Raw genomic sequence first — 10,490 nt, 5'->3', positions numbered from 1 at the left:
CCTTTAACTTGTATGTGCATTTGTGTCTCTTAAATGATTTAAGTATTTTTATTTCTATGTGTTGCTTTTTATATTTCCTTATGTATTTCTGCCTCATTATGTAAATTAGAGRGGGTGGTACRTCTTGGGTCAGCACCTCTCCTATTGGTCAACAGTCAGGAAGGAGCAGGAATGTGCAGACCTACTGTGCATGCTTGTGCTGTCTCAGCTTCATTTAAAGTTTAGTTTAAAACAAAGGCAATGAGGAAAACTCTTAACTGTGCTTGTTTTTAACGAATCATTTTTCTATTGGTGCATTTTATTTATGTTATTATTGTTCGTTGATTCATTTATATATTTCAGATTTTTTTCTAATTATGTCAGATTCGGACCTCCATACATATCTACATGGAAGGTTTTTAACAACTTGCAGTGTATCTTAAAAATACGTAGAAATTGACGTGTTTTTATTTTAGAGAAACACAAGCTGTAACCTTCTTTTTAGAAAATCTTATAGTTAAAAGAAATGTTTTTTCAGTCTAATTAGTTTCTGTRGTTTATTCAGTGAAAATCTGTGTCGGTGCAGGCCATATTTACATCTTCAGCTTCACGTGCCATTGCAATATTTCTTGTTTTTAGCTCAATGATTATTTTATGACTATTGTAACTCCACTTCAACCCCTTTTTTTAATTTTTAAAAAATGTTTCTGGCTCTTTAGTCGTCACAAGGTGGAGGCAGTCGAACTCTGCTGTATGGACATGCCATTCTGCTGAAACACACACACTCCAACATGGTGAGCACATTKACAATCCAACAATAATTTTCCCGTTTTGTAAAAATAATCATCCTAGTTTATGTTTTCTGTCTTRGCACTGCAGTATTTGAGCTGTCTGACGACATCTCGCTCACTGACAGACAAACTGGCCTTTGATGTGGGCTTGCAGGAAGACTCCACAGGTTAGGAAATGAAAGTTACTGCTCTGTATAACAAACTATACCAACATGCACACTTACTGTTAATCTTTGTCTGTAGGCGAGGCCTGCTGGTGGACCATACATCCAGCATCCAAGCAAAGGTCTGAGGGTGAGAAGGTCAGGGTGGGAGATGACCTCATCCTCGTCAGTGCTTCTTCAGAGAGATATCTGGTAACWGTTACAATTTTAACACATGACAATAAAGCTCTGTTGTCAGTTTAATTTGACAGATTTAACACCTTTYCTCTGTTCAGCACCTCTCCTATGCAAGTGGTGACTTGATGGTCGATGCGTCTTTCATGCAAACTCTGTGGACCATGACCCCTGTGATGTCTGGATGCGAACTCGCTGAAGGTCTGGGATTTGGTTCTTGCCAAGATGCCCCTTTTCCCTAAATGCCTCAGCTCTATTTAAGCATTGCTGTTGTTCTCTAGGTTTTCTGACTGGAGGGTATGTGCTCAGACTGTTTCATGGTCACATGGACGAGTGTTTGGCAATTCCAGGAGCTGATCAGGGGGATGATCAGCGCAGGTGACTGGTGTTTTTTGCACAATRATGCAATTACAAATTAGTTGACCGTGCTTTAAAAAAAACTTGGTTGTTTTTTATTTAACTTTTGTTATCATTTTTTTAAACAAGGGACAGATATGATGAAAATTTTCCTTCAGTTTGCACCCTTTTCATCCTGAACCACAATTTTATTTTTCTAGATTTGTGTATACACTGATTAAATTAATCGATGGGTAATAGATACACTATCAACAAAATATAAAGTACTCAAAACTTGGAACTCAATAAAACAATGCTCAAACTTATTATCTTTTCTTTCCAGAGTTGCTCATTATGAAGGTGGTGCCGTGTGCAGTCATGCTCGATCCCTGTGGAGACTCGAACCACTGCGGATCGCGTGAGTGTCTCCTTTCTCCCTCACTTTTTAGTGGTTCTGAGATTTGCTGATGCCTGTTCTCTTTTTACTTTTGAAATTCTGTAGATGGAGCGGAGGTCACATTAAATGGGGTCAGTCTTTCCGGGTACGCCACATCACCACAGGAAGATATCTGTTCCTCGACGAGGAGAAAGGACTTCTGCTTGTGGACCCAGAAAAAGCCAATTCCAAGATGTCAGCTTTCTGCTTCAGAATTTCTAAGGTCTTTGTTATAAAAGGTCAACCGTGCAGCTTTGAGTAATGATATTCTAAAAGGCACTATAATAAATAAAAAAAACACATGCTGGTTTTTCTTACTTCAGGAAAAAATTGAAGTGACTCAGAAGCGAGACGTGGAAGGCATGGGCACACCTGAGATAAAGTATGGAGAGTCCATGTGCTTTGTGCAACATGTTTCTTCTGGTCTCTGGCTTACATACGCTGCTGTTGATGCCAAATCTGCACGTCTAGGCCCTCTGAAGAGAAAGGTATAAAGAATTATAGCTTTGATTAGTGATTGACCAAATTGTCATTTGGCCTTTATAAATATTTAGCACTTGAATGTTTCACATTAATGCTTTAAGAGTGACTGTCTTTTGCTGATTTCAGGCCATACTCCATAAAGAAGGTCACATGGACGATGCGCTCACAGTTGCTCGCTCTCAAACTGAAGAGTCCCAAGCTGCCAGAATGATTTACAGCACAACAGGCCTCTTCAACCAGTTCATCAAGTAGACCTTTTTCAGTTACATTTTCATTAACTCTCAGATAAAAGTCGACTTTTTGTTTTCTGTGCGGCTTATTTTCTTTTCTTCTCATGTTTCCAGAGGCCTAGATGCGTTGAGTGGGAAAAACAAATCCACCAATCCTCCATCTCTGCCGATGGACACAGTGGTGCTCTCGCTACAGGATCTGATTTTTTACTTCAGACCGCCCGAGGAGGAACTAGAACATGAAGACAAACAGTTTAAGCTTCGCTCTCTCAAGAACAGACAGAACCTGTTTCAGGAGGAGGTCCGTCGACATAACGAGGCTTTAATGTTTATGAAAAGAGCTGAAGTTTGGTTTTGATTACCWTGAAGATAAATATGTTTTCTTTAAAGGTTCTCTTGTTTTTGGTATAGGGTATGATCACTCTTGTCCTGGACTGCATTGATCGACTCAACGTGTACAACACTGCAGCCCACTTCTCAGAGTATGCCGGGGAAGAAGCTGCTGAGTCGTGGAAAGAGATAGTAAATTTACTGTATGAGTTGTTAGGTTTGTAGTTATTTGCTTTATGTGGAACACAAACTTGTTTTTGAATATTCTGCATCACTCATTTTCTGCTTCTCTGTTCTTGTGAAGCCTCTTTGATCAGAGGAAACCGTGCTAACTGCGCTCTGTTCTGTGARAACCTCGACTGGCTGGTCAGTAAACTGGACCGACTGGAAGCATCATCAGGTTTGAGACTGGCAGTTTGCTTTCTGTTTATTTGCCAACATTTGTTTCTGATTGAGAAGCATAAACACATATGATCTATCTAGCTATCAGCTTATTTTAAGCAGACATATGCAGAATCTACTTTTTTATKCATTAAATACATTTTYTTGTGTWCTTGGAGGCTTTAGCAGTGTAGAAAAGTTGAATTTAGTCTCAGGTGTTGCAARYATATCTTTATATTCTGTTAGAGTCAAAWTTTTCAACTCAGTCAGTTTTCTTTTTTCTATGATGTTTTCTGAACTGTTACGTCACAGAATTTGTGACAGAATTGCCCAAACCAATTTGTAAACAGAAAGTTTCTGCTCTGCAGTGTAGTTGTAAACTCCTCTATCAAGCTACAACCAGACTGCTCTGGAAGCTGGAGGGGGGTGGAGTGTGCAGCATCTTGTTTGTATTTAAAGAGACAGCCTCAAAACGAGTTAATCCAAGACACCGATCAGAAAACGGCTAAAAGAGGGGCTTGTGGAGTTGCAATAAGGAGGAATTCAGGCCGAAGCATTGCAGTTCCACTTTATATAGACCCCAARTGAATGATTTAAATGTGAAAAAGAAGGATTTAAAAGCATGATATATTCACTTTAAAGCACATGTATCACCATATATGATGTCATTTTTATAACAGGAATCCTGGAGGTTCTGTATTGTGTTCTGATTGAGAGTCCAGAGGTGTTGAATATCATTCAGGAGAATCACATCAAATCAATCATTTCTCTTCTGGACAAGCATGGACGCAACCACAAGGTGAATAATAATCTAAATTTGCTGATGATAAGAAGAAAGAATCGTGCTTTAAGAAATAATCACATAAAAGTTTATCTCGATCCTCATGAAGCTGCGTGGACTGTTTCCTGCCAGGTTTTGGATGTCCTGTGCTCTCTCTGTGTGTGTAACGGGGTGGCTGTCAGGTCCAATCAGAATCTCATCACAGAGAATCTACTTCCTGGCCGTGACCTCCTGCTTCAAACCAACATCATCAACTATGTAACCAGGTGGGTCAGTTCACTTGAAACGAAAAACGCTTTCTTCTTTAAACCGCTCCTCTGAGTCCGGCTTTTGTTCTGTCACCCCTCGTCAGCATGAGACCCAACATTTTCCTTGGAACCTGTGAAGGCTCCACTCAGTATAAGAAGTGGTATTTTGAGGTGATGGTGGACCACGTGGAGCCGTTTCTTACAGCTCAGCCGTATCACCTGCGTGTGGGTTGGGCTCTGACGGAGGGCTATAGTCCTTACCCCGGGGGCGGGGAAGGCTGGGGGTGTAACGGGGTCGGTGATGACCTCTACTCCTACGGTTTTGATGGGCTTTTCCTTTGGTCAGGTAAAGAAAGTTTAATTACTCCATCTTTCACATTAAGTTGATTTTACTGTTAGGATTTATTTTGTTCGAAAAAGACGTTGATCTTTTAAATGTCGGCAGGACGTGTCCCCCGCCACGTTGCTTCTTCCAGTCAGCACGCGCTGGCAGCAGAGGACGTGGTCAGCTGCTGTCTGGATTTAAGTGTGCCCAGCATCTCCTTCCGCATCAACGGGCATCCTGTTCAGGGCATGTTTGAGAACTTCAACCTGGATGGCCTGTTCTTTCCAGTCGTCAGCTTCTCTGCAGGCGTGAAGTAGGAACTCAAAGCAATCGTTTGGATCTGTTAAAGCAAGGTTCTGTGGAAAGAGTTCTCTAGTCCTGTTTGGACTTGCTCTTTATCTTGTCAACTTGGTTGGATTTAAAGGGCCTGTGACATGCTTATCTTCAAATACAAAAAGTCAAAGAAAACCTATTTATATTTAAGAAAATTAGRATAATAAACATGATTTTACCCATTTTGTCTCATAACTGGCATATTTTCTCTTGAATTTGGCTCAGCAAAGTGAAACAGGAAGTGACATCAAAGGGGAACTCTTTAAGAAAAGAAACTCCCTAGTCTTTGTTTATTGAAACAATCTTATTTTAACTCTTCTTCTAAAGAAACGTCATATTATTCTCAAATTATTGCAGCAGTGCTCTGTTTACATTCAGACATTCCCCTTTGACATCACTTCCTGTTTCTTCACATGCAAATATCTCAACAACCGATCACCACAGCAGCTTGGAATTTGTTTTGCAACTTGTTTTCAATGTTCTCTTTCCAAAAACGCGTTCACATTTATTAGAAAAATTGGATGCCACAGGCACTTTAAACTCTATTTTTCCAAAATTAAGTCCACTCAGTTGTTCCTAACCTCTCCACAGAGACACTCTTTAAAAGGTCTAAGCTGTTCCTTTGAATAACATGTTTTTCTTGATTCCAAAGCTCTGATTTAAGCGTGAACAAATCCTYATAAATTTGAATTTTTGTCTCAAATTTAAGGCTGCGATTCCTCCTCGGAGGCCGCCACGGTGACTTCAAGTTTCTTCCTCCTCCTGGTTATGCYCCTTGTTACGAGGCAGTGCTGCCCAGAGACCGCCTGCGGATTGAGTTCATCAAAGAGTACAAACARGATTTTAACGAGGTCCGCAATCTGCTGGGTCCAACACAATCCCTGTCACATACAGCATTCACTCCATGCCCTGTGGACACTATACAGGTAAAATCCTCTTCCATTGCTTTGGAAAGGCCAGAATTTTGGCAGTTTACTTTTACATTTTTTTTATCCTCCAACTTTCATCCTTGTCGTTTTGCTATTTCAGATTGTTCTTCCTCCTCACTTGGAGCGAATTCGAGAGAAACTTGCAGAAAACAGTCACGAGTTGTGGGCCGTCACCCGCATWGAACAAGGGTGGACATATGGACCAGTGAGTGCTTTAATTACTAATTAATAAAAAAAAAGTGTGCACAGCAACCGTTTGTTTAAATGTTTGTGCTCTGTTTTGTAAAAGTTACGRGACGACAACAAGAAGATGCACCCCTGCCTTGTCGATTTCCAGAGTTTGCCTGAGCCTGAAAAGAACTACAATTTAGCAATGTCAGGAGAGACACTGAAGTATGTCAGTCTTTATTTGGGTTTATATATTTTATAAATATATATTTTTTTCTTTCTAATGTTTTGTGTTTCATTCAAAGGACTCTGCTGGCTCTTGGCTGTCATGTTGGAATGGGAGATGAAAAAGCAGAGGAAAACCTGAAAAGGACCAAACTCCCCAAAACGTGAGCTGCAGCATGTTCACTGATTTCAGTTCATTTTGTGAGACTGTTTGTCTTTACGTCACTGTAATGACCTTTAAATAGCAGAAAATGTTGTTTACTAGTTACATGCAGACTAATGGATACAAGCCAGCACCATTGGACCTCAATCATGTCAAGCTGACTCCTAATCAGAACACTCTAGTTGAGAGACTGGCAGAAAATGGACACAATGTGTGGGCAAGGGACCGCGTTCGCCAGGGCTGGACATACAGTATTGTGCAGGTACYACCTTTTGATTCATTCTGTGGGGCTGTGAAATCAATAGGAATCATAATATGAAGATATTTTCTTGGATTTATGCAACATTTGGTGATTTTTGTGCTTGTTATAAATTATTTTATAGGATATCATGAACAAACGCAACCCCCGACTGGTTCCTTACAACCTGCTGGATGAAAAGACTAAAAAGACCAACAGAGACACGGTTTGTGCAGCTGTTCGCACTCTCATTGGATATGGTTACAACATAGAACCACCTGACCAAGAGAGCAGTAAGTCTGRAGAGCATTTTATTTTTGTTAATGCAACTAACGATGTTTTATWGGATAACCAAAACCCAACACCATCTTTTCAAGTGTTCACTGTATTTTTTTAATTTTTTGTTTTGCAGGTGGCCACGGAACAGGCAGCTCTCGTGACAATAAAATCCGAGTGTTTCGAGCTGAGAAGTCTTATGCCGTTACTCAGGGGAAGTGGTACTTTGAATTCGAGGCTGTGACGGTGGGAGAGATGAGGGTGGGGTGGGCCAGGCCCAGTGTTCGGGCCGACACCGAGCTCGGAGCTGATGAGCTGGCATACGTCTTCAACGGTTTCAAGGTGGGRGACGTGCTACGTTGCATGTAACTCACTGCGCATGGGTCGGTTTGGGAGGGAAGTGAGCGGTGGGAGGAGTACATAACAAATATTACAWAAAGTTTCAAAACTCATAAATTATTGTCTTTTTAAGGCTCAACGTTGGCATGTGGGAACGGAGCCGTTTGGCCGTCAGTGGCAGTCTGGTGATGTGGTGGGCTGCATGATCGACCTGACAGAAATGAACATCATGTTTACGCTCAATGGAGAAATGCTGATCAGCGACTCAGGCTCCGAAATGGCCTTTAAGGATATCGAGATAGGAGAGGGTATTTACTGTTCTCAGTTAGAACATTTTCAGATTCATTACTTTTCATTTACAGTCATGTTCATGCATATATCAAACTCTCTTAGGCTTCATACCTGTGTGCAGTCTGGGTCTGTCCCAGATTGGCAGAATCAACCTGGGTCAGAATGTCAGCAGTCTTCGTTACTTCACCATCTGCGGCCTGCAGGAGGGATTTGAGCCGTTTGCTATRAACATGAAAAGAGARATCACCATGTGGTTCAGTAAAAGTCTTCCTCAGTTCAAGATTGTTCCCACTGATCATCCTCATATTGAGGTATTCGGCCTCACTTGTTAGTTTTCTTCTAAAAGTGCCCGTTATTTATTTATTTATTTCTAAATCATTAGTTTTTTCTTTGGTTTGTTTTTTTTAGATATCACGTGTTGATGGGACAGTGGACACGCCTCCTTGTCTTAAAGTGTCCCACAAGACGTTTGGGTCTCAGAACGCCAACACCGACCTGCTGTTCTTCAGGCTCAGCATACCCATTGAGTTTCATGAGACCTTCAAAGTCCCAGCCGGGACTACGCTCCTGACTCGGGCTCTGACCATTCCGGAGGATGAGCTTTTAGAGGTGGACCCCAACTCCGAATTCGAAATACTGAAGAAGTCAGCTTCTCGCAAAGAGCAGGAGGAGGAGAAGAAAGAGCCCTCTGTGCCTAAAGAGGCTTCTGGTGTCAAGAACGGAGAGAACGAGAAGGACGCCTCCACTGAGAAAAGCAAGAAAAAAGGGTACACAGTCAACACAGAGTGATATTTTAACAAAAAAGGGAATACTTTTATTATGTAAATTAGATTACAAATGTAAAATGGCCTATTAATTATTATTATTATTATTATTATTTATAACTTGTAATTGTTTCTGTTATTTACAGTTTTCTTTTTAAGGCAAAGAAGGCTGCATTAATAACTCCACCTCCTGTTGTTCCCACCTTACCTCGCTTAGTTGAAGATGTCGTACCAGATGACAGAGATGARATGGACATAATCCTGAACACCACAACTGTATGAGACTTATGTCTTTTCCTTTGCATATATTATGATCAAATTTTATTTGTCTCYCTCAATTCTATTTGRTTTTTACTAAAACCTACWGCACACTAATGGGCATTTTTTTAATCTTTCCCCCTTTCGTCATCAGTACTATTACTCAGTGAGAATATTCGCAGGACAGGAGCCGGCGGGCGTGTGGGTGGGCTGGGTCACACCAGACTACCACCAGTACGACCTTCATTATGACCTCAGCAAAGTGAGAACCGTCACCGTCACTGTAGGCGATGATAAAGGCAACATTCARGACAGGTATGCGAGCTGCATGAAAAAATAAGCGTTTTCACTTGAGAAGTTGCTTTATTTATTCACCTGTCTTCTTCAGTATAAAGCGCAGTAACTGCTACATGGTTTGGGGAGGGGAGTTTGGCGGCTCCCAGCAAACCCGGGTCAGTCAGGAGGATTTTGTGATTGGCTGTCTCGTTGATTTGGACACAGGACTCATGACTTTCACTGCTAATGGAAAAGAGATAAACACATTTTACCAGGTTAGATGAGTCTGGCATGTATGCTAGTTCTTATGAAGGCCTGGTTATTTACTGCAGAATCTTCTTTCAGGTGGAGACYAACACAAAGCTTTTCCCGGCCGTCTTCGTCCTGCCCTCTAATCAAAACGTAATTCAGTTTGAACTGGGCAAGCTCAAGGTTAGCCACAGTACATTTAARCTCTAAAAGCCTCACATTATTAGCTTCATGTTACCAGCTTTCATGCATTATTCGTTCTCCTTGTCCTGCTAGAACATCATGCCTTTATCAGCTGCCATGTTCCGAAGRGAACGTAAAAACACCGTTCCCCAGTGCCCGCCGAGACTGGATGTCCAGATGTTGACTCCYGTCATCTGGAGTCGAATGCCCAACAACTTCTTGGCCCCAGAGACGGGGCGCATAAGTGAGAGGCTGGGCTGGATGGTGCAGTGTATGGAGCCYCTCACTATGATGGCCCTTCACATCCCAGAGGAGAACAGGTCAGATGCTTYTTAACAAAATGTTTTCCTTTAGTTTGTTCTAGAAAAATGAAGCCCTTTATTTCATAGATTCTTAACCCATGGGCCGCGGCCCACATTGCGCCACCTTGAGGACCTCAAAAGAACAACAGTTTTTTTACTTTGGGCCACAGAGGGCCATGGGACCGCATTGATTTTGAATAAGCTGCAATACACTTTCTCACCACTAGTAGCGGTAGTGCGCCACTCAGATGTTTAACAACTTTTTTAATATGTAGAAGAACCTTAGAAACCTGCTGAAAATGGAAACCTATTTTAAATGAAAAGTAGAAGACAAAAATGAAGGCAAACCATCAAAAAAGGCCAAAATTTGTCACTAATATGAAGTACAGCTTCTGGTTCTGTCATGCAGTATTTTAAAAGTTCAAAACATTATCAATTATAGTTGCAGAAACTGCTATATTTTTAATTTACACTTTATCAAATTATTTTTGTAGTTATTTTTTTAATATTTTAATGTATTTTAAAGAAACTTTAAACTTGTCAAAAAGTTGTTGTTACTGTTATTGTTTGTAACTAATATGAAGAGCAGCTTCTGGTTCTACCATGCAAAAGTTTAGAAAGGCTATATTTTCATTTGTCCTTTAGAAACTTTAAACTTGTCAAAAAGTTGTTGTTACTGTTATTGTTTGTCACTAATATGAAGAGCAGCTTCTGGTTCTACCATGCAAAAGTTTAGAAAGGCTATATTTTCATTTGTCCTTTATCAAATTTATTTTTACCGGTTTTTTTTGTATTTGAAACATTTAAACATTTTTAATTGATTAATTATGTCCACAAT

At 40.7% G+C, this 10,490-nt stretch overlaps 1 protein-coding gene across 1 annotated transcript in view; it reads left to right on the top strand.

The window, feature by feature from the left end:
- The window catches only part of LOC106514048 (ryanodine receptor 1-like), a 49,895-nt gene that overhangs the window by 4,091 nt on the left and 35,314 nt on the right, over positions 1–10,490 (top strand). The window contains 31 exon segments of the mRNA XM_014003132.1: positions 699–773; positions 859–937; positions 1,014–1,126; positions 1,210–1,309; positions 1,390–1,486; positions 1,788–1,862; positions 1,947–2,103; positions 2,204–2,368; positions 2,490–2,611; positions 2,708–2,894; positions 3,005–3,140; positions 3,228–3,323; positions 3,985–4,103; positions 4,218–4,351; positions 4,438–4,679; positions 4,779–4,971; positions 5,701–5,917; positions 6,021–6,125; positions 6,210–6,313; positions 6,394–6,477; positions 6,579–6,738; positions 6,860–7,007; positions 7,127–7,332; positions 7,463–7,637; positions 7,723–7,931; positions 8,029–8,387; positions 8,531–8,660; positions 8,797–8,957; positions 9,031–9,193; positions 9,264–9,350; positions 9,444–9,670. Coding sequence (XP_013858586.1) covers positions 699–773; positions 859–937; positions 1,014–1,126; positions 1,210–1,309; positions 1,390–1,486; positions 1,788–1,862; positions 1,947–2,103; positions 2,204–2,368; positions 2,490–2,611; positions 2,708–2,894; positions 3,005–3,140; positions 3,228–3,323; positions 3,985–4,103; positions 4,218–4,351; positions 4,438–4,679; positions 4,779–4,971; positions 5,701–5,917; positions 6,021–6,125; positions 6,210–6,313; positions 6,394–6,477; positions 6,579–6,738; positions 6,860–7,007; positions 7,127–7,332; positions 7,463–7,637; positions 7,723–7,931; positions 8,029–8,387; positions 8,531–8,660; positions 8,797–8,957; positions 9,031–9,193; positions 9,264–9,350; positions 9,444–9,670 — 4,625 coding nt within the window.

This window comes from Austrofundulus limnaeus, unplaced genomic scaffold (genome assembly GCF_001266775.1).
Source record: "Austrofundulus limnaeus strain Quisiro unplaced genomic scaffold, Austrofundulus_limnaeus-1.0 Scaffold17, whole genome shotgun sequence".
In the NCBI taxonomy this organism is placed as follows: Eukaryota; Metazoa; Chordata; class Actinopteri; order Cyprinodontiformes; family Rivulidae; genus Austrofundulus; species Austrofundulus limnaeus.
The sequence above is the reverse complement of the archived record's forward strand: the minus strand, read 5'-3'. Positions and strand labels throughout refer to the sequence as shown.